General features: G+C 33.9%; 3 protein-coding genes across 4 annotated transcripts; 2 read left to right on the forward strand and 1 right to left on the reverse strand.

Moving 5' to 3' along the window:
* Positions 1 to 237: 237 nt before the first annotated feature.
* On the forward strand, positions 238 to 1,347 carry LOC107990655 (uncharacterized). The gene is made up of 2 exons (XM_017044301.2): positions 238 to 497; positions 1,068 to 1,347. Exons 1-2 carry the CDS (start codon positions 238 to 240, stop codon positions 1,345 to 1,347), a joined length of 540 nt encoding a protein of 179 aa, XP_016899790.2.
* Positions 1,348 to 2,114: 767 nt separating this feature from the next.
* On the forward strand, positions 2,115 to 3,168 carry LOC103487235 (uncharacterized). The gene is made up of 2 exons (XM_008445489.3): positions 2,115 to 2,616; positions 2,717 to 3,168. The coding sequence occupies exons 1-2, from the start codon at positions 2,518 to 2,520 to the stop codon at positions 2,966 to 2,968; spliced, it is 351 nt and encodes a 116-aa protein (XP_008443711.1). The 5' UTR covers positions 2,115 to 2,517; the 3' UTR covers positions 2,969 to 3,168.
* A 3,873-nt stretch (positions 3,169 to 7,041) lies between these two features.
* Positions 7,042 to 22,881, reverse strand: LOC103487236 (uncharacterized). Of its 2 annotated transcripts, XM_008445490.3 has the most exons (14): positions 22,541 to 22,881; positions 22,153 to 22,275; positions 21,629 to 21,685; positions 21,401 to 21,508; positions 20,782 to 20,865; positions 20,575 to 20,693; positions 20,375 to 20,476; positions 20,120 to 20,236; positions 19,461 to 19,529; positions 19,276 to 19,342; positions 18,984 to 19,037; positions 18,786 to 18,875; positions 18,164 to 18,202; positions 7,042 to 7,501 (listed from the first exon to the last, which is right to left on the reverse strand). In XM_008445490.3, exons 1-14 carry the CDS (start codon positions 22,556 to 22,558, stop codon positions 7,382 to 7,384), a joined length of 1,167 nt encoding a protein of 388 aa, XP_008443712.1. In that variant the 5' UTR covers positions 22,559 to 22,881; the 3' UTR covers positions 7,042 to 7,381. The 2 variants fall into 2 exon arrangements, with proteins under 2 accessions (XP_008443712.1, XP_008443713.1); XM_008445491.3 differs by lacking the exon at positions 18,786 to 18,875 and having other exon boundaries at positions 7,277 to 7,501; positions 22,541 to 22,875.
* Between the last annotated feature and the right edge of the window lie 2,584 nt (positions 22,882 to 25,465).

Raw genomic sequence — 25,465 nt, forward strand, 5'->3', positions numbered from 1 at the left:
CATCCAGTAACTCTTAAGTACATCTCAAATCTTGAAGAAGAAATTCATTAGTTCATCAATCGCATCGCTAGGAAAGAAAAACAAATTGAATTCCTTCAAGATGAGGTTAAGACATGCAAGGTGGCTTCCCAAATCAACAAGCCAACGGTCCAACTCAAGATTCAAAGCTTCCAAACAAGACTTGAAAAGGAATTTTGTTCAAACCTCTCAAATGCATTTTGGGACCGGAAGAAACATATGGTAACTCTACCATATGTTGATGAATTCGAAGAAGCCCAGATTCCTACCAAGGCTCGGTCCATCCAAATGAATAGAGATCTGGTCAAAATCTGTACAGATGAGATAGCAAATCTTCTAAAAAAGGGGCTTATAAGCCCATCTAAAAGCCTGTGGTCATGTTCGGTCTGTTATGTCAACAACCAGGCCAAAAACGAGCGTGGTATCCCTAAGCTTGTCATCAATTACAAGCCTCTCAACAAAGTTCTCAAATGGATTAGGTATCCAATTCCTAATCGCCAAGACTTGCTTAAAAGGATTAATTTAGCAAAAGTCTTCTCAAAGTTCGATATGAAGTCAGGATTTTAGCAAGTCCAAATCCATCCAAGTGACCATTACAAGACGGCCTTCAACGTTCCATTTGGTCAATTTCAATGGAATGTCATGTCATTCGGGTTAAAGAATGCCCCATCCGAATTCCAAAAGATAATGAACGACATCTTCAACCAATATCAAGAATTCACAATAGTCTATATTGATGATGTCTTGGTATTTTCCAACACAGTAGATCAGCACTTCAAGCATCTATAAGTGTTTTTTAATGTCATCAAATCCAACGGTCTTGTGGTGTCTCAACCAAAGATCAATTTATTTCAAACACGGATAAGATTTATTGGTTACAATATCAATCAAGGAATTATCAAACCAATCCAACGGTTGTTAGAGTTCGTGGATAAGTTTCCAGACGTTATCCAAGATAAGACACATCTACAACGTTTTTTGGGTTTTGTCAAATATATTGACGATTTCATCAAAGATCTTCGTATAATTTGTCTGCCACTTTATGACAGATTGAAGAAGAATCCAAAGCCATGGACTGTAGAACATACACGCGCAGTCCAATCAATCAAAACTTTGGCCAAAAGCATTCCATGCTTATCCATTATTGACGACAAGGCCAAAATTATTGTTGACACCGATGCCTCTAACATAGGATACGAGAGTGTCCTCAAACAGGAGATTCACAGAAAAACTATGGTTGTCTGCTATCATTCTGGAGTCTGGAATAGTGCACAGAAGAACTATTCCACCGTGAAGAAGGAAGTACTCGCAATAGTACTATGTGTTTAGAAATTCCAAGGAGATCTTATCAATAAGGATTTTCTTGTCTGAACAGACTCAAAAGCCATTAAATTTATTTTTAAAAAAGATGTCAAAAATCTAGTCTCAAAGCAAATCTTTGCAAGATGGCAGACGATTTTATCTTGCTTTGATTTCAAAATTGAGCCTATAAAAGGCAGTGAAAACTCACTTGCTGATTACCTCTCAAGAGAACATCTCTTGAAGAAACCCTCAGCCCTGAGTCTTATCATCGATCTTTGTGATGGAACCACCGCCAGGCCAGCAACGGCCACCAACATAACGGCCTCCACTGCCAAGAAATAGTCGACAGGCTATTTCTCATCAATCAGTAGCTTCCTCTTTAGGAACTACTCCTTCTAAGGATAAGCAGTTCTTAGGTCAATCCTCTCCACCCACTCCCATGAGTGCAGACAATTACGCCATGGATATTCAGTTCGAACAAGTTTCCAGGCGCCGACAAGGTTTTTCCCCAAGAGCTTTGTAATTAGGGTAAAAATTGATAAAATGTGCTGAGAATTATAAAAATTCTAATATTTGACTTCAAGATTAATAATGGAAACTTTTATATCAATTCAACTCTCTAACTTTCAAGGTAAAAAATGCAACCTTCATACTGATTGAATCAATTACGTTGAGTTTAGCCGTACACATTGATAATAAACAGTTTTGTGGATGCATGATCATGATCATGATGTGGTAAAAATTTGTTTATTCTTTTTTTATTAGAGATTATTATTTAATTAGTGAGTTGCAAATTAAAGTAATTGTTAGAAGGTCACAGGGTCACAGTAGCGGTAGGAGCTGAGCTGATTAATGATGTCGGAATGACTTTTTTTTAAAGCAAACAAATCTACAGAAATCAGATTTCTCACATAATCACATTTCCATACATTTATTCTCAGCCGAAAGCCCATTACTAAGATTTACCACTTTTTTTTTTTTTTTTTGAAAGAAAGACATTCCCCCAATTCCACCAAAATCAAAATCAAAATCCTCTAAACTCTTCATTTCCATCAATTTTTCTCCCAAAATCCAACAACCCCATCTCCAAATCTATGTTCCCAATTCAATTCTCTCTCTCAAAACCCCTTTCTTTTTCTGAATCGATCTTCTGCCTCACAAGTTCTTAAAACCCCTCATTTCACTGTTTGGAGTTGCATGATGACGATGATGTCTAGCTATGGCGCTGGATTCTCCTTCCTTTTTCTGCTTTTTCTCACTGTTTTGGCTACTGGGAATGAACTAAGTTTCACTCAAGTGAGTTCCCTTTTCACCATTTTGCGTAATTCATCCATCCCATTTGGCTTTGTTTGAGTTTTATTTGATGGGGTTTTCTTGATTGTTTTGTTTTTTCCAGTCTAATGGGTCTGTCGCCGAGATGGTGCCACTGATTGAGGAAGGGAAAATGAATGTGATGGAGATGAATGAGACTAGAAGGAGATTAGGGAGCTTCCAAATTTGTGCTCCTTGCACTTGCTGTGGTGGAGCTAAGGGTCTGTGTTTGCCTTCTCCTTGTTGCTATGCCATCAATTGTAACATCCCTAATAGGCCATTTGGTTTTTGCTCATTCACTCCCAAATCATGTAATTGCTTTGGATGCAATCTCTAGCCTTTATATATACACACATACACATATATTTCTCTGAAATTTCTTTGGATATATATGATGTTATTGGTTAGATTTTGAGTTAGGGTCATTTGTCATCTCTGTTGCTCGTTTGCTCTATACTGGAAAGGATTGATTTGAAGAAGTCTCTCCTGAAGTTTAATTATTTTTGTCTATAGTTCAATGAAATTATGTTTCTCTTAGACCCTCTTAGTTCCAGGATTTATCCTAGAGTTATGAAAGTAGCCAATTCCTGAAGATAGGATTGTGAGGTTTGGTCACCTTTTTTTTTTTTTTTCTTTTTTTTTTTTTTGCTGTATTCCATTTGTTATTGGAGCTGCTGCTGCTGCTTGTTTATTTTGTTGTAATCGAGTGCAAATTGCGGTACAAATTCGGATGATACAGTATGTTTAGGTGATGAATGATATGGGAGACCTTCATGTTGTAAGATGATGTATAGATTTTCATGACGTAACATGTGTTTGTTCTTGTAAAAACTGTTTGCTAATTCAAGTTTCCATATTACTTTTTCTTTCTAAAGTTATTTGATGATTGGTTTATTGCTGTTAGCAAGTTGTTGACTCGATGAATTTAGGATGTTCGATTCATGAACCTTTGACCGATACCTCTCTTTCTTCATTTTAATTACAAACTCTGAGGTTCAAAAAGATTATTCACATTGCCCTTGAAGTTTGCTGTCTTTTGTTGATTAAGAAAAAAATAAGGAAAGAACACTAGCAATCAAGGTTTGATAAGACAGCCAATCAACTCTTCTCCATTTATTTAAAAATATAATAGGAATATGCTTCTTTGGTTTTGTGGTTATCCAAATCTTTTGCTTTGTGAGCGATGAGTTGAGGGGATGGAGGAGACTGTGGTTTAACTTTGTCTATAGTTCATGATGTGCAACTTTTTTAAGATGTGGAACTAACCTGCTTCTGTTATTTCATTCAGTGGGTGTCTTCTTAGAGACTCCGAGCATGAAATATTCATAATGCGACGATGTTCTTGGATTTGTTTTTTTAGTAGGAAAAGGAACAGGAAATGTGTTTTTTTTTTTCCTGCACATTTGTTGGTTGATGTAGGAAAGAGACGTATACAACATAGAAGTTATATCAATATTAAGTGCATTGAGAAGAGTGTTTTTTAAGAATCTAATTCACCTCTTTCTTTGATGCAACACCCCATGTGATGCCTTGAGGATAAATAACTATTAACATGTTGCTCTTTTCTCATTTCTTGTTTTTCTGATTTTCTTTATTTGTTATACCACTATTCCAAGATGCCTCATTTGCATATGTACATTCATTCATTCGTATTTGAACGGCATTTGCATTTGGTATCAACATGGTCTATGGTTGATGATTATCCTACAACCCATTGATCACTATTGACAACATATTCATGTACCTGTTCTTTTTTAACCCTAGTATACTTGGCCCTTTTGAGTATTTCTTTTACTATATGGTGCTTATTATGTACTTATATGAAGCCATGTATCTGAGTTTGTTGCTTTCTTACTACTAAACTACAACCGGTCCGTTAAATTTTTTATTGTGGACTAGTGAACGAACACGGTGTTACATAAAAGCATATGAGATGTTCATAGATAGAAGAAATGTGATGTAGGAAACACGAGGGAGAACTCGTCAACACACATTCAACCAAGAGGGTGTAATGGGAGGCTTCACTGATTTGAGTTTTGAATTTATTGCAATAGTTCTTGCCATATTTATTATCAAGTGGACCTGCTTGTTTGAAGTGTAGAATTAACACAGCTCTTTCTCATTTCTTTCTGTCTATTGGCTTCGGGACACAGATCTGTTGATTTGATTCATCTATTTTATTCTCTTAAACGGAAAGCTTTCGTACATAACAAGTGTCTAACACAAGTCTACTTTGATTGACAAATATTTGATTCTTATCTAACGTGTTTAAGAAGTATTTGACACTCATCTAACACGAACACGCTGCTTTAAATTAATGTATCCATGCTTGATAGATATGCTTTTGAAGGGAAAAAGAATCTAGTGAAGGACTTATAGTCTTCTTTCTTGCACATAAGTGTCAGTTTTAAATTTCCTATATAGTTTTCTAATATAGGAATTTGATGAGAAACAACCAAAGTTACTTTTGTTGAAAATGGACAGAAGAATCCTTTTTCCTTTTTTGTTTATTATTATATTTCTTACACACCTACCCTTTGTTTAGATTTGAAAATTCAATTTTGTTTCATTCAACTTTTTTCATAGTTATTTTCTGAAAAGGAATATATATTTTTTTCTTTAAAGTTGAAAATGATATTGGGATTAAATTGAATGGATGATATAAAGAAGATGATGCTCTTCTTTCTATCTTTTGGCATTACAGTGGGAAACAGTTGTAAAGGTTCAAAAGGAATAAGTTTGAATTTGAAGGGTAGAAAAGAAAGCAAAATAAAGTAAATAATAAAAATAAATGAAAAGGGTTTGACTGGTGGAACTAAGAAGACCATTCTCACATATGCACACTTCCTTTCACGCTCAATTTCGTAAATTAAACAATTAAAACCACTCGGAATACTACACTTATTTGGTAAATTTGTATTTTTTTCAAAAATACAACAAATTGAAAAAATATTTATACTCTATAAAACTATTTCGGAAACAGAAAAAACTCATAAGTCCACAATAAAAAAAATATCAAAAATAGCTCAGTCAACAAATGATTAATTGCCTACTCGCGCGCGTAATATATTTGCAACACGATCTTGGGTACAAGATCATTTCGGTTTGACTACACGATTGTTTAGATACTTGAATTGTTTAGATTTGACTATATGATTGTTTAAACTTGACTACATATCATTCAGATCCAAATCTAAACGATTTTTTTTTTCAAAATTTTTTGGTTCACGACCAACCAAATCTAAACAATATTTTTCAAGACTTTCTTGGTAATCTAAACGATTTATTTTTTTTTAAGATTTTTTTGTATTTGATACAAGATTTATGATTCATTAAAAACAAAGACCATGATTTCAAACAAAATATAAAAAAAAAAATTACAAAAACAAGAGAAAAAAGACAATGGAAAGAAAAACAATTATAGAAGAAGAAAAGAAAAAAATGAAAAGAACAGACAAACCTCAAATACGTTAAAAAAATAACCGGCTTCAGAGCTTTTTGATTTTGTTACCCGAACCGTAAATATTTTAGTGTTTTTTATATTATGAAAATTAACTTCTATATGTATATAAAATAGGAAAGTTATGGTAAATAACAAGATTATAGACATTAATAAATGAGAAATTTGAAATTTTACTCTATTTTAGTTTATTTTATTCTATTTAAAAATGATATTTTATGCATATTTGCTAGTAGTTATTAATTGCATACAATTGCTTAAAATATTTGTTTTCTTTTGCAATTTTGTGATTGTTTGAAAACCAGTCAACATCGACAAAAAAGGATAGATAATATCTTCTATCCGTGATAAATACTTTTAGATGTTGATAGTCTTCAATCTATTTATATAGTGTACCGTAAATAATTTGATTTATTTTGTTATACTTGAAAATCCCTTTTATTTATATGGTTAAGGTTTCAATTGAATTTCTTTTGTTAATTTTTTCTATTTAGTTTCTTTAATGTTGTTTTTAGTATAAAGAGAGATAAAGGAGATTTGAGGTACAGAACTTTTGGTCCTAAAACATATAACAACAAAGCTAATTGAATTAGCTTAATATGTTGAGAAACTTAAGGTAAGTAAAGAAGAAACACACAATTGAAATGGATTTCAAAACCAATTTCAATTAGAGAAACTGGAAATGAAGGTAAGGTTTTAAATATTTAATTTCCATTTTAGCATCGAAACTTTCTTGTTTTCATGGATTTTGAAGTTGTGGCGGCAAATGACAAATGAGCATAAAGAAGATGGAAAATTCAAGTAGAGGGAAGTACACTTTAATCCTAACTTTTATTTCTAAAATTAGGGTCTTTTAATTCTCTCTTTTATTTCTTTTTAATTATTCTTTTATTATTGTTGTTATTATTTGAAATAATATTATTTTTAACCATAACCCTGTCTAATACATATTAAATTAGAAGGGTGTAATAATCCTCCATTTATAGAGAATTAAAGGTAATCTCATGTAGTTGGAATATTCTTTTCCGAAAGGCAAGGGGATTGAAGGTGAAGTGTGTATAAAAGATAGGAAAAAAGGTGTTCACCTAAAAGTAAACTAACTTACTTACAATACAACTCTATACCCCCAGCAGCAACACTTAAAACACATTTCAACACAACAAGTTGAAACTGTCACAGCATTCAATCATTCTTTCCTCCTCATCCTTGAATAGCAATGGGCGTGTAAGTTGCCCCATTCTCAACTTCAATGACGATGTATAATGTTATAAAATCGTTGGAATTATGATCTTATGAAGTTTTACCCTCCACTGTCTCTGGGTAAGGATCTTGCCAACACTCATCTTGCTCAGCGGCCTTTTGCCATCTTTTTCTAAATACATCTAGTTCGATATAGGACTGTCTTCTTACCTGCATCAATATAATTGAAATTAAAGAAAATGACTCCATGTTATTTCAAATGTTGTGACAATAAGGCCAAAAATAAAACAATAGTTTCATCGGTTTTCTCCCAGTTATCACTCACTCACAACTACCGATGAATTATTAGATTGATTTTTTGTTTCTTTTCTATTAATTTCCTTTTCTCTTGAATTATTATTTTTTCATTTATGTCATAATATTACTTTTTTTTTTTTTTACTTCCCTCTTTTAAGTTGGTATGAGAGGAGATTTTTTGGAAACCCAAACAGGGTGTTTGGCCCTTTGGTTTTGGAATGGCTGCGACGATTGATTGTTTTGACCGCCGGCTCCGAATCATCTTGATCATTGGCTCCAGATTGTCTTAACCGCCGATTATCAATCATCTTAACCATTGGTGATCAATCATCTTAATCGTTGGTGACTTACAACTTTTGACGTCATTGTCGTTGAGTGAACATCTTGATTGTCAGAGACCAATCGTTATTGTTAATGACCAATAGCCATGACCCTTGGCAACCGACTATCATGACGGTGAACAACCAATCGTCTTAATCATTGGCGATGTTGACCATCTTCACCATTCATCAATGACCGTCTTCACGAAGGCTTCCTACACTCTTTCCTTTAGGTTTGAATAGTAAACACTATTCAAGTCCATTGATTACTTCATTTTTTTTTCTTAATTCAATCTAGAAAATTCACTGGCCAACTTCGAACACCACCTCAGTGACCATTGTCGTCGACCACTGGGTGTCATTTCCAATAACTTCCTCAGCAAACTTTCGACCACCAACTTCGACAATTGTTGTCAACCTCGAAAAATTAATAAAAATGAAATTTTGAAAAAAAAACCCTTTTTATTTAAGTCATTCTAAATACGCCTTTGACTTGACACAATAGTACTTTTTAAAATACATTTTCTCATTCTTCTATTTTTTAATTTTGGAGTTTTTTTAATAGTTATTATTGTTAGATATCTTTTTTAATTACCTCTTCTATCTTTTTTAATTATCTCTTCTCTCTTCTTTGTTTGAAATTAATTTTTCCCTTATTTTAGGATTTCTTTTGTTATATTTTTGCTAGGTGGAAATTGATGACCTATGTATTATGACCTCAGGTATAAATCAAATATTAATATATTAGTAATATAGTGGAAATTGTAAATGTAACCATAACCATGACTAAATGTAATTCTATTAAAAAATTGATATATGATAAAATTTAGCACGTAAAATTCACAAAAAAAAAGAAAAAAATAACTAAACTAAACAGACTAGCTAAACCTATGAATTCAAACCAATACCCCAAACATAAGTATTGGAAATCTAGATTTCCAAATCCTACACCCCAAACACATGCAAAGACATCAGAACCACATCAGATGAGCTAATTCCCAGGCGATTCCGAACCTACGCATTAAGCGTCCCTTGATTTTTTGAAAAACCTAAAAACCCTAAATTCCTTACAGTCAATTGTCGTTGCCGCTGTTGCCGCAGCCACGTACGTCTGCTTCCTCAAGGGCTACCGCTACAACTCACTGAACTTCACCAAAAGCCATTTTTTCTCGCGTTCTTCTTGCTGTAAGGTAGGGGATTCTTGTGGTTTTCTTATTTTTAACCCTAACCCTCGCAACTCCAACTTTTTTCCACTGTCACAGGAATCCTAGCCGCCAAATTATCAATGCATCCTACTTCCACTTAGATGACATCAATAATTAAAGCAATTCTTTTGCCTTCTAACGTGGTTTTTTGGGGGTCTTGCAAATTAAAGTTCATCTTAAATAGTATGGAGCAAATTAATCAAATTTTGCAATTGCTACGACCCAATTTCTCATTTGATAATCTGTGTTCCCTTAACACAAATAGATAACTAGCCACACCCCTTTTCATGTAAGAATTCCCTATCTTTAGGGTAATTATAATGGGTAGCAATTTTTAGAATAATTATTAAGTATGTAGCAATATTTTAAAAAAATTGCAAATATAGCAAAATCTATCGGTGATGGGCTTCTATCGTTGATAGACTCTTATGGTTTATCAATGATAGACCAACATTTGCTACATGGTCTAGCAGTTATCAGTGATAGATTTTGACAGATTTTGCTATATTTACAATTTTTTTTAAAATATTGATATGTACTTAATTATTTTGAATATAATTGCTACATTTGCAACTATCCCTTATCTTTATGGATTGTCAATTACGGGCCTCTAATCACATGACTAGCCCATCTCATCTATTTGATTCATATTCTCTTTCTTGTGAAAATAAAAAAGAAAAATTAAAAAGTTGCAAATGACAATTTATCTCCCATTTTAGGCAAAGGAACCGTGAATTGATTGATAAACTTTCTTTGCAATTAGTTCTCTATGTTCCTAAACTAGCATGTAATCTCTTGTCTATTAGTAGATTTTGTCAAGATTCTAATTGTCGTATTATCTTTTTTGTTCTCATTGTCTTTTTCAGCATCAGGAATCGAGACATCAAATTGGACATGTTAGGATGCTTGTAGTCTCTACTACTTTGATCAATGTTTTTTTAGTAATAAAATAACTCAAGGTCTTAGTAGTATTAGTTCTCCTAGTCATGAACAAGTCACGCTTCGGTATCGTGTCGTTATGACATCCCAACTTACATTATCTTAAAAATTTCCAAATTTGTTAAAAATTATGGATTGTTCTTCTCTTCAATGTGAAAGTTGCGTTTTTGCAAAAAGTCATCGATCCACCTATTTTTCACAATCAAAGAAAGCCTCCAAACTGTTTTATCTCATTCATGTACGGTGATGTTTGGGAACTTAAAATTTGGACTCATAATGGAAAAAAGTGGATTGTTAAACGCAAAAATAGACATGTACTTGAGGTTGCATGTGCCATAATGTTTTCTATGCATGCATGTTCCTGAGTATTTATGGGGGATGTTGTACTCACGACTACATATTTGATAAATAAGATGCCTAGAACGATCTTAAATTTTAGAACCCCTCTTGAATGCCCTAAAACTAGTTTTCCAACTTGTCACATCCATTAAAACTTGATCATAGAGCTACGAAGTGCATTTTTTAGGGTTATGCCTCAAATAAAAAAGGTACAAATGTTTTGATCCCATGCAAAAATAAAAAAACACGAGTATGGACATATCTTTTTTAGAACCATATTTTCCCTCAAACTCTCTTCAGGGGAGAAGTTAGATGTAGAAGATAATTCTTTGGAAATTAATTACTTTCTTCCGTTAGTCATCTTGGCATGTTCGTCCCAAGTCCTTCAAAGTCAAGTATAGAAATTTCTCGTTCAATGGGAGAAATACTACAAACTAGCCCTACAAGTCAAGTTCCTTTGTTAAAGTTTTATACTAGAAGAGCAGACATCAAAGGAATCAAGGTCAGAGAGTTGATTCTACACAAAACCAATTTGAAACCCCGATAAATGATGTTGTAAGTCCTTCCTCAGTTCTCAATGATGAAAGCTCAGGCAATCCTTCTCCTCCATCTATTCCCAAATTTCGAATATTCAAAATACCTCAACTATTATCTCTAATCTCGAAGTTCCTATTGCTATTAGGAAAGGGACTAGAATATGTACTAAATATACTAGCAAATTACATTTCTTATGCAAAATTGTCAAATAGTCATAAATCCTTCACATTTAGGACAAATAACTTATTTGTTTCTAGGAATATATAAGAAATCCTAAATGATCCAAATAGGAAGCTAGCAGTTATGGAAGAAATGAATGCTTTGAGACAAAGTTGAAGTTAGGAAATAACAAACTTACTAAAAGATAAGAACACTGTGAGGTGAAATGGGTGTTTATAGTAAAGTGCAATGCTTGCGATAGTACTAAAAGATACAAGGTCAAACTAGTAGCTAAAGGCTTTACTCAAACCCATGGAATCAATTATCAAGAGCCTTTTGATCCGGTTGCAAAAATCAACTCAATTAGAGTCCTTTTGTCTCTTGCCACTAATTTGGATTGGCATGTTCCTCAATTAGACGTTAAGAATGTTTTTCTCAATGGTAACTTAGAAGAAGTGTTTATGTGTTACCATCAGAATTTGAAAGGGAATTGGGAAATAACAAGGTTTGCATATTAAAAAAAATCATTATATGGTCTCAGTCTCCATGAGCATGGTTCGAACGCTGTGAAAAGACAATCACTAATTACGAGTACCAACAAAGTCAAGCATATCATACAATCTTCTATAAACACTTCGAGAATAATAAAACTGCTATTTTAATTGTCTGTGTTAATGACATTATTCTTCTAGGAAATGACGAAAAATGTTTGGTTGATCTTAAGAACCAGTTTGCAAGTGAGTTCCAAATCAAAGACTTGGAAGCCTTAAAATAAGGATGGAGTTTGCAAGGTCTAAGAAATGGATTTTTGTTAATTAGAGAAAATATGTTTCAACTTGCATCAAAAGACAGGTTTACTTAGTTGTTGAACACCAGAATGAACCAAATCTGAAATTACACGATGCAAACCCTGAGGAAGTCAAGGACAAAGGCAAATACCAAAAGCTTATAGATAGATTGATCTATTTATCTCACACATATCCAAATATAGCTTTTGTTGTAAGTATGGTGAGTCAATTTATGCACTCACTTGGACCTCCTACTCACTTCAAAGCAACGTATAAAATTTGGAGATACTTGAAAAGAACTCCAGGTAAAAGCATATTGTTTCGTAAACATGATCATTTTCAAGTTGAAGTGTACACTAATAATGTTGATTGTGCTGGAAGTATTATTGATAGAAGATCTACTTCTAGCTATTGTTCATTTGTTGGGGAAATTTAGTTACATGTGTTAGAAATAGTGAGTCCGGGTCATGTTGAAAGCCCAAGTGTAGTTGAAATTTACTTTGCCCTAATTTTTTATTATTTTAATTAGGCTCGTGTTGCCTATAAATATTTCCCTTTTTCACCTTTATTTATTACCAGAAAATAAAAAAAACATATACATTATGGTTTTTCTCCCTCTATTAGGGTTTCCCGTAGACCTTGTGTCCTTTCTTCGTCTCTATTTTTCGATATGGTATCAGAGTGAGATATCGATGAAACTGACAACTTGACACTTGATGGAACTTAAACGAGGAGACCATCGAAATCAGTGTTGTCGTCGCTGCCATGGAGGATTTATTTCGCCGCTTACAAAACCTATCAGCCAACCTTTCCTTCAATCATAGCACTATAATGAACTTCCTCCTCCAGCCGCAAGAGGCTCGACCAGCCTCACTCCTCTGCCACTGGGATGCACGTGTGCCACAACACCACCCGACAATAACCCGGTCGCAATTGGATCTTAGGTTTCCTACAAGGGTCGTCGTCAATCCCCACATGCTGCCGCTGCTTCAACATGAGCCACCGCTTAGTCACCTCCAGACGCAAACTAATATCCAGCTGCCACCCATTGTTTCCGCTACTCACATCCATTCAACTATTGAGGTTGGTGACGTCAAAATCAAATCCTCAGGTACAGACTTCCCCTCGAGAATAGCCCAACAACAATTGGACATGCTTCGACAATAAATTGAGGTGATTGAACCAACATTAGGAGCCACTTCTACCAACCCTAGTCCTGGCCTTCATACAATCCTACCAATGTATTCTGAGAATCCAGTGACATCGTCCCCCTATTCTTATATGTCTAATATAATGGCATAATCTGCAAGATATTTTTCAGGGGAAAAGCTGAAGACCAAAACTATTTTTTGTGATCCCAATCTATCAAAATGACTCTTCAAGGGCGCCACAAGTTTGGCTTTCTAACAGGTGTGATACCTCATCCTCTACCGAGAGACCCTCAAGAATGATACTGAAAATGGAACGATTCTCTTATTTGGTCCTCATTGATTAACAGTGTGGAATAACATATTGACAAGCCCTTACTGTATGTCGTAACAGCTAAGAATATTTAAGACACGACTCAGAAATTGAATCCCAAACATCAACATGTCTCTCGTTTATACACTCTGCAAAAACAAGTTCACGAATGAAAACAGGAGACAATAGATGTGACATCCTTTTTTATCAGACTCTCCCTTATCAGGCAGAAAATTGACCTATGTAGAGAAATTGTTTGGAATTGTCCCAACGATGGCATACAGTACACCCAGATTGAGGTGGTTGACAAGATTTATGTTTTTCTTGCTGGTCACAACCCTAAGTTCGATATTGTCCATGGACATTTACTGGGCCAAATACCTATACCCTCTCTAATGGAGGTTTGTTCTGAGGTTTACCTTGAGGAGGATCGTACCAGTGCTATGAGTAGTCTGACACCGCTGCCATTGATTCTGTTGTCTTCAGTGCAAGGTTCCTAATCATGACAGTGAGGCACAATGGGAAACTAATCCCTATCTGTGAGCATTGCAAGAAACAGCAGCATACCAAGAGCAGTATTGGAAGTTACATTGTTGTCCTTTGAAGGTAGACCAGTCCTTCTTAGCCACCTAAGGATCCCAACCCAACTACACTAGGAGCTATGTCCAGGCACTACCTCAACCCTTCAACCTTATTAGTGTTGATGGGAAGAACCCCCGACTCCTGGGCTCTGGCGTCACAAATCATTTGACAGGTTTTTCTGATCATTTTATGTTCTACATTCCTTATGTTGAGAATGAGAAAATAACAATTGCATATGGCTTTTTGGATCCCATTGCTGGGAAAGGGCATATTTATCTTTTCGAAGGATTAACCTTACACAATGTGTTACATGTGGGCCAAATTTTCTATAATCTTCTGTCTATAAGCAATATTACTAGTGGATTGAACTGCAAAGCAACGTTTTTACCTAATTTTGTTTCTTTTAAGGACTTGAGCTCAGGGAGGATGATTGCACTACCTGACACAGTAGGGAACTTTACTTGCTTGATGATGATGCCTCCTTTAGTAGCATTTTAGAACTAGTCTTTTTTCATATTTTACTACTTCTGAAAAAGACGGTATGTTATGCCATTTTCATTTAGGTCGACCCCAACTTTCAATATATGAAGCACTTATTTCTTCATCTTTTTTCTAAAGTTGATATTTCTTCTTTAGCTTGTGATGTGTGCATTAGGGCTAAACAACATCGAGTCTCTTTTCCCTCATAACCATACAAGTCAACCCAACCTTTCACTCTTGTTCAAAGTGATGTTCGGGGACCATCCAAGGTCAATACCTCCTTTGGAAAATAGTGGTTGTGACCTTTATTAATGATATACCTATCTTACTTGGGTTTTCCTTATCTCCGACAAATCCAGTCACCTCAACATTTTGGGACTTTTATCACATCGTGGAAACGCAATTCAATACAAAGATTGCAATCCTACAAAGTGATAATGGTCGTTAGTTTCAAACCACACCCTTAATGAGTTTTTGTCGTCTAAAAGAATTATTCACCAAAGTTCTTATGCTTACACCCCTCAACAAAATGGGGTTGCCTAGCGAAAGAACCGTCACCTTTTGGAAGTTGCCCGTTCTCTTGTGTTGTCTACTTCCCTTCTTTTCTATTTATAGGTCGGTAATGTTCTCATTGTAGCTCATCTCATCAACCAAATGTCTTCCCCTGTCCTATACCCTTCAGGTGTTTGGGTGCACAATTTATGTTCATAGTCATGGCCCTAATCAAACTAAATTCTCTCCTCGAGCAAAGAGATCCATGTTTGTTGGGTATCATCTACATCTACGCGGCTACAAATGTTTCCACCCATCTTCACGTAAGTACTCTGTTACCATGGACGTCACCTTTCTTGAGGATCGTCTTTTCTTTCCTGTTAGCCCACTTCAAGGGGAGAGTGTGAGTAAAGATTCTAACCATGTGGTTTCTTTGGAGTCTACCTATCCTATTGTTGTTATCTTACATGACCCAAATCCCCACAATATAGTCCTACCTACAAATCAAGTTCCTTGGAAAAACTACTATAAGAGGAATCTCAGAAAGGAACAGGTTTGAGATGGAGTCCACTAACTCACATACTGACAATAAAGTGAGTAAGAATGACAGGTTCGAGACAACTATCCCTAAAAAATAAGGTTGAAAAGGGTAGTGTTGATGAAGTCGTCACAAACAAAGAAGATAAAACTGATGAAAATGAGGACATTGCACAATATACTAAAAACAAAACCAAGCAAGACCATCAAAGAAATATCAATGAGTATGATCCATCCATTTATCTTCTTATTGCAGAGGAAAGGTACCAAGTCTTGTACAAAGCACTCAATCTCTAATTATGTTTTGTACAAAAATCTTTCACCCTAGTTTAGAGGCTTTACTGCCAACCTTGACTCTACTACAAAACCCAAGAATATCCACATTGCCTTAAAGTGAGCTGATTGGAAGATTGCTATCATGGAAGAAATGAGAGCCCTAGAAAAGAACAAGACCTAGGATTTCTACATACTTCTCAAAGAACACTAGACTGTGGGAGCAAATGGGTGTTTGCACTCAAGTACATAGCAGATGGTACCCTTGACAGACATAAGGTCAGGTTAGTTGCAAAAGGGAGGTTCACTCAAATTTATGAGTTGACTATTCTAAGACTTTTTCCCTTGTTGCAATGTTAAACACTATTAGAGTCTTGTTGCCAATTGTTGTAAATAAAGATTGGCCCTGTATCAACTTGAATGGAGATTTAGAAGAGGAAGTATTTATGAGTCCTCCTCTAAGATTTAAAGCTCAGTTTGATAATCAGGTTTACAAGCTTCGGAAGTCTTTATACATGTTGAAATAGTCACCGAGAGCAAGGTTTAACAGGTTTACTACTTTCGTCAAGTCTCAGGGATACAATAATCAAGGACACTCCAATCACATTTTGTTCACAAAAGTTTCCAACACCGGGAAAATTACAATATTGATTGTCTATGTTGATGACATTGTACTATCTGGGAATGACACTGTTGAGATCATCCAACTAAAAAGGAAGATAGGGGATGCGATTAAAATTAAAGACTCAAGGAATTAGAAATACTTCCTTGGGATGGTAGTTGCTAGGTCCAGAGATGGCATGACTGTGTGTGAGAGAAAGTCCACCCTTGATTTATTAGTTGAGACAGATATGATGGGATGTCATCCTACTGATACGCCCATTGAGTTCAATGCCAAACTCAAAAATTTAGGTGATAGGATTTCTGTTGTTAGAGAGAAATAGCAACGTCTTGTGGGAAAGTTGATTTACTTGTCTCACACTAGGCCTAACATCTCGTCAATTCATGCAGGCACCTTAAGAAGACCACATGGAGGCCGTTAACAGAATTTTGAGGTATTTAATGACAACTCTCGATAAAGAGTTTAGGTTCAGGAAGACTGACAGAAGATGTGTTAAGGCCTATACTGACTCTGACTGTGCAGGGTCTATTGTTGATAGAAAATCCACCTCGAGATATTGCATCTTTGTGTGGAGCAATCTTATTACTTGGAGAAGTAAGAAGTAAGGAGATGTGGCTTAAAGCAGCGCTAAAGCTGAATACAAGGCTATGAGTTTGGGAATCTGTAAAGAAATCTGACTCCAAAAGGTGTTGTTTGATCCTCGTCGGGACTATATAAGGTGCCTATGAGACTATTCTAGAAAACAAAGCAGCCATTAGCATTTTCAATAACCCAATCCAACATGACAAAACCAAACATGTGGAAATTGACAGACATTGGACAATTGTAGCATCTACATCCCTTACATACCCTCGAGCCAACAAATTGTTGATATACTCACAAAGGGGCTCCTCAGACAAAACTTTGATTTATGTGTCAGCAAGTTGGGTCTTTTCAACATTTACGTCCCAACTTGAAGGGTAGTGTTAGAAATAGTGGGCTTGTGCCATGTTGAAAGCCCAAGGGTAATTGAGATTTACTTTTTCCTAATTTTTTATTATTTTAATTAGGCCCGTTTTGCCTATAAATATTTTCCCTTTGTACCGTTTTTTCTCTGTACTAGGATTTCCACGTAGAACTTGTATCCTTTCTTCGTCTCTATTTTTCGATAACATGGCGTAGTAAAAAACAAAATGTATTAGCCAGCAATAGTGCTCAAGCAAAATGTAGAGCCTTAGCCCACGAAATTTGTGAAGGCATAAGGATTAACAAGATCCTTAAAAGATTGAAAGTGTCTCCAAAGACACCTATACGAGTTTATTGTGATAACAAGGTTGTCATTGCTATAACTCATAATCCAGTTCTACATAATAGGACGAAGTACATTGAAGTTGACAAGCATTTCATAAAGGAGAAGGTTGATGCAGGTGTAATATGCATATCTTATCTTCCTACAACAGAACAAATAGGAGATATGCTAACTAAAGGTTTTTTGAAAAGACAATTTGATAAATGTCTTAGCAAGCTGGCTATGGATGATACCTACAAACCAACTTGAGGGGGAGTGTTGAATTTCCTTTTCTCGTGTATTATTATTTTTATTTATGCCTATATTTTTTTCTTATTTATTTATTTTCCTTATTTGTTGTTGGTCTTTCTCTATATAAGAAGGCCTTGTGTATTTGGTTCAATAACGTAGAGGAATAATATTAATCATTTTTACTTCTTTTTTAAGTTTTGATACCAGAATAATTCATTAGAAGTCCTAGAACAGGCTCTATTCATAAAGAAATAGAGAATCAATTATGAAAGCACGTAAATCTAAAGAAAACAAATGAAAGTGAATCGGTGGGAGAACTTACATCAGCTCTATGATCCTTAACACGAGAATTGGAAGATGTCTGCAATTATAGAGAACTTCTGTTATTTGATGATCATGAGGCTTAAGAAAGATTGAAAGAGCTCAAAGACGAAGAAACACCCATATATTCTTATCTTGCCATAAAGAATGAAATCACTTTCAGAAGCTTCATCACAGGACCACAAAAAGCACTCAAAAAATTAAGTTATAGTACACATAACCAAATCATTGCCATAAAGTATGAAATCACAACCACAAAAATGAAAAAGGAGGTATAATCTATGAACTGCAACAATCTTCTTGAGATGGATACTACAAATTATTCAGATAATGAACAAAATATAACATGCTTAATCCATCAAAATTATTGATTGAAACTTTAAGGAGTCAAAGACCTTGGACATAAACTGACTTGACAATGCCAGATGTGGAAAAAATAAACTTGATAATGTACCACCAAACCCGAACCGAAAGACTAGGACATTAGAATAAAGACGATGGGTATTCAAAAGCTTTGATTTGAAATTTACCAGGTAGTTGTGATCAAAGATTTCCAAGAAATCATAATGAAAGCAATAACTATGCTGGTGCAAGTAAAATTATAAATGTATCATATTTTCGACCTCATTTTCTTCTGGACCACCTAGTGTAGGTCTTCCGTAATGGATTACGTATTCAGAGTCAACGACACCAACATTCTTTGTTCGATCACCCTATTATAATAAAAGTCCTATGCATCAACCAACAGCAGTAGAAAATTGAAGGAAATCACAATGACCGCTAAAATATTTGACAAAGCAAGGAATAGTGAAAACTCTTGCCTGAGCACAGTATCCCAGTTGCATATCCAAGCCCCAAGCATGGATCAAATCATTCTGTCCAACAAAAGAAATGTATCTGATTAAAACAATACATCTGACATTCATTTCCTTGAATAACTTATAATAGGTCAAAGAATGTGTAAGATCAGACACCAAACCAGCCTTCGCAAGTGTAGGAAATTTTTGGTTTACCATTGTCCATCCATCTAAGGGTTATATAAAAGAACAGTAGACATCACAATAGACAGGAATTATATCTACTCAGGTTATATAAAAAATAATAGCAACCCACTTGGATCATATACCAAACACAACGCCATGCAGCTCGGGAAAAAACAGGGGCCATCATTTCTATCCATCTGCAGCAGAGGATATCAATTTTAGACAGTCACTGGGCACTTACGAATAGGTCTATAAAAGCCATCTACATTGAGACAATCTCACAAAGACCATAGAGCTTCTGATAGCTGCACTTACCCAGTGCATGGAGGGGCTGTACTGTTGACATCACAACCCTTTCCACCATTACTAGGTCTAAAAGTTCTCCTGCAGGAGTGACAGACCAAAGATAGAACCATACAACAGTGAACAAATGATGAAAGCAATAAACCATAGATGAAAGTGTCGATGATCAATAACTTCCTAAGGAATACTATTTGTCCAAATAACTCATTGATAAAAAAAATCGATAAAAAATAAATAAATAAATAGAAGAAGAGGAACAACATAGCAACATCAATAGGAACAACTAAACAAAAGTCCTGGGATTTTCAGATTGTTTTCAGCATTTCCTTTACTTGCTCTTTGTAAGGGCAAGAGTTGAAACACTTGAATTAGATCAAGCCACACGTGGGAGAAGAGTCCCCAGCTTAAGAATATAGCATAGCTGACGAAGATGGTGTAACAGTTGAACTTGACAAGAATCTAAGACCCGTACACCCTCATAACACAAAAATCTTATGCAAAATCCCAAGGAATTGTCCATTAGCTAGAGGGAAACATGTAATCACTTAATTGATTAATGGATGTCGACCATTAATCTTTATTTCACTCACCGTGAAGAAGCTATAAGAATTTTGCTTATGTGGGAAATTCATAGAAAGTTAATCTGAAATCAGGGACGGGGAAGAGAATACCTGTGGACTGTTGATCGCCTCCCGCGTGCAGTAATTTGATGGTGTACCTCTGATTTGTATGGATCAAGTGCAGGTTGTGAAATCTCTAGCCCTTCACTTTCAATAATATGTACATACCTTATAATGAGGAGAAAACATAGAAAAGCAGGTCAGCATATTTGATCTCGTAGAAGTTAGTAGTTACTAATAGAATATTTAAAGAGAAAAACATCATGGTAGTTTTATTTTTCGTCCAACAAATTGCAGCCAACTTACAGTTTTGGATCGAAATTGTCAACTCCAAGGTCCTCATCCCAAAGAAAGACGTAATCATATTCTTCTACAATATCAGGATGTAAGAAGCGCTTGGCAAACCACCTAGACATCATCAGAACAAGGACCAGAGGAACAAAGTCAAAGTCAGCAACTTTCATAAATAGAGTGAACAAAATGGATGTAGTAAATTGAAAATCTACCACTTAGTTTGATTGACTGCAGTTACGTGTATTACGCGGTTACTCCAATCAAAATCCTTCCACTCGTCCACAATACCATCATAATGGAAAAGCATCACAGCAAAGTCGCTAGAAAGAAACTGTAGAATGCTCGTGAATAAGTAAACATAAATGGGCACTAACAAAATAGATTTGAATTTAGCAATTTGATTATGCTTTTCTTCATACCTTTGTCACCATTTTATTCACAAGATCTTTTTGTTTAATCCCAACGGCCATGGCGAATATGTTACTTGATGAGTTAACAGGATTCTGTTTCAAGTTATGCACAGACAGTACATGCATTAATAATAAGAGAATCAACAAGCACAAGTATGAACTTCACACGTTCAACTACGTGCATAAACAAGAATTTGAAATGGAAGAAAGTATTGTCCAGTAAATAGCCGTTCAAAACTAAACAGCCAGTTCATTAAAAGAAAGTTGATTTTATGACATTGCCTTTTAGCTAACTAAAAGAAATTTACAAGTTTTTTAAGGTGTTTGGTTACACAGTAAAAAATGGTTTTAAAATTTGTAAAAATGCTTGAAAGAAAGTGTCGTTGCATCAAGCCCTTATTTAGTGTCTTTTAAAAGTAATGCTTGTAGCAGCTAACAAAAATCCTCCTAAACTCGCTTTAATAACATTTCTCTTGAATAAGTAACAATGATATCATTTCCTTGCACTAGCAGAAGGAAAATCTAAGGAATTTGAAGTCCCTCTATGCTTTGAAGGAAAAACAGCTGAACGTGAAAAGAAAGAAGAATAAGCGTAGACTTTTTTTTTTAGATTATCTTGATCCATGACCTGATAAGAACGCTTTGACGCGCCCCACAGCGGTCGCATTTCCAAGTTAGATGCAGTGACAACAATGTCTTTAGGTAGTGGCTCACTTCCATTTGGCCTACATTGTTTCTATGGAAAAATAAATATGAGCATCAAAGATAAAGATCATTAATGTTATATACACGAGATGAGAAGCTTGATACAAAATTTTGTTCACTTTTGCAGCAATGGTCGAAACAGCGAACGAACCTCACATTTATTGAACTTTGAACTGACTAAACCATCTATTCCCCATCTAGATATTTTCTGCAGTGGAAGAATGAAACACATCAGTTACAAGCTTGATGTTTGATGACCTAAAATCCTTTCATACACTGATAGACAGGCATAAAATACATTGAAATCCATTGTAAAGTCACCAAACAATGAATGAAACTCCAGAAACAGCAAGAAAAGAGGGAAAAAAAAGTTAAAAAATCCTGTAAGCAGACTGATAAGTAATTGGCTCAGCCCGTCTACATTACAAGAACCCCCAACCATCCTAAAGCCAACTTCAAAAGACAACAAAGATTTTAAGTTATAAAGTTCTCGACGGCGTAAATACAAGGCCTTGAAGGATATCGCCAAATATCTCGAGCTTTGACCACCAAGACACTCCTTGGTGCTTGCTACAAACAGCAAGCGGTAATAAACCTATGAACTTGAACTTCAATGATAAAGTAAAAAACAAAAATTAAATAAATAAATAAGAAAGAAAGAACAAGAAAGCATACCTCCCTATAGTTGGGTGCTACATATACACTCCCCACAAACAATGCAAGACAAAGCAAAGAAGCAGTTGGAAGAAGGCTACAAAGACAGGAATGCCTACTTTTTTGCTCTGCAAGCAATGGCAACTGCAAAGAACACAACTCAAAATAAGCAATGAAACAGAATCATGTCAAAGTATTTTAAACCCCACAAAACAAAGGGTATGATAAATTTAAAACACCCACGAATTCTCGATTGGTTTCCATCAAACACAAAAAAAGAAAAACAAAAACAAAAAGGAAAGAAACAATCCACATCAAACCAAACAGGAACAGCCAATAGACACAAATAACATAGCCCAATAAACAAAAAAGTTCATTAAGAAGAGGTAGAAGAAGAAAAGGCACTTACACAACCGGAGAGCTTCATATTTCCATGAAATTGCAGAGAGATGGTTAGTAAAAGAGAGAAAAACTGCCCAAATTTCAATACCCAACAACGTTTACCGGAAAACACTCGGCAATAACATCCAAAATTTAGATACCCTCTTGGGGAAATGAATTTAAAAGCAGACGTGGGAGAGAAGGAAAGTCATTATAGAGAGAGAAAGAAAAGCAGTTTCAAAAGAGAGCAAATGAAAGGGATTCTTCAGTTCCTTTTCCTTTTTTTTTTTTTTTTTTTTTCTCTTTGAAGAGAAATGTTATTATGGAAAAACTGCGGCAACCCGATTTATAAGGAGTAACGTTAATTACACAAAAGAGAAAACTTTTTCAAATTTTTTTCATTTCTGTGTTTTTTATTCGAAAGGATGCCAGGTTTTTTTTTTCCTTCTTTTTTTTTTTTTTTCTTTTTTGAAAAAGGATGCCACGTTGATGAAGAAGGAACTGTTGACGAAACATAAATTAAAAAAAAAAAGGAATTTACATGTTTATATATGATTTGCTATTTTCTTTTTTTTTTTCATTTTCAAGTGAATTAAGGGATTTTTTCTTTTTTCATATAGATATCAGTTGAGTTTTTTTTTTTACAGTATTTAAATAAATCGTATTAATAATAAGAACTAATTATATTTATAATTAATTATTTAAAAAAATTATTACACGATTATAATTGATATAAAAAGTAGTGTAAATTTTAATTATTGTAAATTAAATAAAGAAAGAAAAAAGATAATTGGTTATTCAAATGAAGGAGATTTTGAACTTCCATTGACTTTAGGATTGTAGAATTGTCAACTGAAGTAGGGGGAATGGATGGTTTAAAATATCTCATTTGTAATTATCGATGGATACCAAATTTATATCTTTTTGTTAATGAAAGAAACATATATATTTTCTACCTACTTTTAACTCTCTCTCTTTTTAAACCCTAACATTGTATTAACTATTAAGGTGGTGTCCAAATATTTCCCAACGTAACGTAATTGTATTGTGTTTTAAAGAAAATGTTGGGAGTTTCCTTTTTCTTTTTTCTTTTTACGAATATAGCATAATTTGACCTTTAATTATTCATTTATGTGTCACATTTGAATCTTGGTGAGACGTTTTTTGTTAGGCTTGATTTATAAAAATTAATCTTTTGATACGTGAACTGTTAAAAAATAATGAACAAAAATATGGAAAAAGTTTTATAGAGTTATTTTCAATTATAGCAAAAGACCATAATCTATATATGATGATAGATCAAGAACATCACGATTTATTATAGATAGATTATGATGCTTTTTATATTTGTAAATATTTTCAGTTTGGTCATTTAAGATAATTTTTATTATTTTAATTATTAAAATAAATATAAATATAAAATAATCAAAATATTAATAATTAATAATAGATTAAAATTCTAATTTAGACCGTGATTTTTGTACTTGTTCTATTTTGGTCCCTAACCTTTTAAAAGTGTTGGTCTTCAAACTTTTGAAAAAAAAAAGTTCATTTTTGGTCTTTGTCATTAGAATTATGTTAACTATTTAATTGAATTATAACGTGGCTTCTAGATTTGGATTATTAGACTTTGTATTCGTCATATTAATTAAAAAAAATCTTGTTAATTTATTTCATAAGTCTTTTATGCCCATAATCAACACACTCGAGTCAAATAAACTCAAATTAAAAATTAATTATTCTTGTTTCTCCAAAACTTAAATCTCTTGCATCGGCCTTCAGCTTACCACCCTTTATTTATTTTAAAATTGGAGTTTTGAAACAAATTAGAATAATGGCGTTGAGTAGATTAAAAAAAATAGAGAAATAACATATCAATATTAACTTCTATGACAAGACAAAATAAACTAGAAAAATAAAGTAATTACAATCGCGTATCAAACAAATTCTACGAAATTGGAGATAAGTATTTAAAAAAAAAAAGAACATAAAAGAATGGAGAGAAACAGGGGAAAAATACTTCAATAAATCTCAAAATATCCCAAGTTTGAGGCACTAAAAAATTTATATGTGAATGAATTGCATCTAGCCTATGAGCTAAGGAAATGAAATAAAATGGCAATGCGCTTGAATATGGTGACAATCAAAATCTTAAAGTCAAAGCAAATTTTTTATTTTTTTCGATAAAACATCAACTTACCATCTAACCTTTAATTAAAAATTAAAACTTTAAGAGCGATTATCTTATTCGAAAACCTAATCATCACAATATAGAAGTTACATCATAATTTCGTTAAAGAGTTAGGATAATATTAATGAAAAAACTAATATAGACTTTTGTTTAAAGTTTTAGAGATTAAATGAGACGTTTTTTAAAATTTAGAAAACAAAATAAAATAAGATAAAAAGTTTATGAATTAAAATAAGATTTAAATTTAAAAAAAAATGGCTAAGAATTAAGATAGCATAACGAGTGGTGAAAAAGTTTTGTATTAATAATAATCTTGTGAGTTCTAAAACCTAAGAGAATAATTAATTAGCAGGTTGTCGAAAATGTATTTTGAAATTGTCAAAGAAAAAAAAAAAAGAAAAAAGAATGAAAGTGTGTTTGAATAATGTTGGCTGTTGGGTATTATTTTATTTATTACTCGAACGGCGGTTTACTTAGATTCTCTTTTATTGGCTGAGTTCAGTAGTTGTTGGACCGTCACCACATCATTTTTCATATTATTATTTTATAAATACTCAACAACTCTTCTGTTTTTTTTTTTCTTTTTAAAATCGTTCAAAGTAAAATATTTGACAAAATATTTATCATTTATAAAAATATCATATATAAAAATTTTTATTTTTTAATAGTTTTTCTATAGAAATAAATAATTTATCATTTTTCTTTTTTAAGAAAACCCCTTGTTTTATTTATTTTTATTTTAAGAATTTTTACAATAAATTT

This window comes from Cucumis melo, chromosome 2 (genome assembly GCF_025177605.1).
Source record: "Cucumis melo cultivar AY chromosome 2, USDA_Cmelo_AY_1.0, whole genome shotgun sequence".
NCBI classification, from domain to species: Eukaryota; Viridiplantae; Streptophyta; class Magnoliopsida; order Cucurbitales; family Cucurbitaceae; genus Cucumis; species Cucumis melo.

Excerpts from the sequence above, each read along its gene's own strand:
- LOC107990655 (XM_017044301.2), top strand. The coding sequence starts at position 238 with ATGGTAACTCTACCATATGTTGATGAATTCGAAGAAGCCCAGATTCCT. Across the intron at positions 498-1,067 it reads AAAGTTCTCAAATGGATTAG|ATTGAAGAAGAATCCAAAGC; the intron begins GTATCCAATTCC and ends ACTTTATGACAG.
- LOC103487235 (XM_008445489.3), top strand. The coding sequence starts at position 2,518 with ATGATGACGATGATGTCTAGCTATGGCGCTGGATTCTCCTTCCTTTTT. Across the intron at positions 2,617-2,716 it reads ATGAACTAAGTTTCACTCAA|TCTAATGGGTCTGTCGCCGA; the intron begins GTGAGTTCCCTT and ends TGTTTTTTCCAG.
- LOC103487236 (XM_008445490.3), bottom strand. Across the intron at positions 19,038-19,275 it reads GTGTTTGGTATATGATCCAA|AATGATTTGATCCATGCTTG; the intron begins GTGGGTTGCTAT and ends TTTGTTGGACAG. Across the intron at positions 18,203-18,785 it reads GTGGTCCAGAAGAAAATGAG|ACATCTTCCAATTCTCGTGT; the intron begins GTCGAAAATATG and ends CTATAATTGCAG.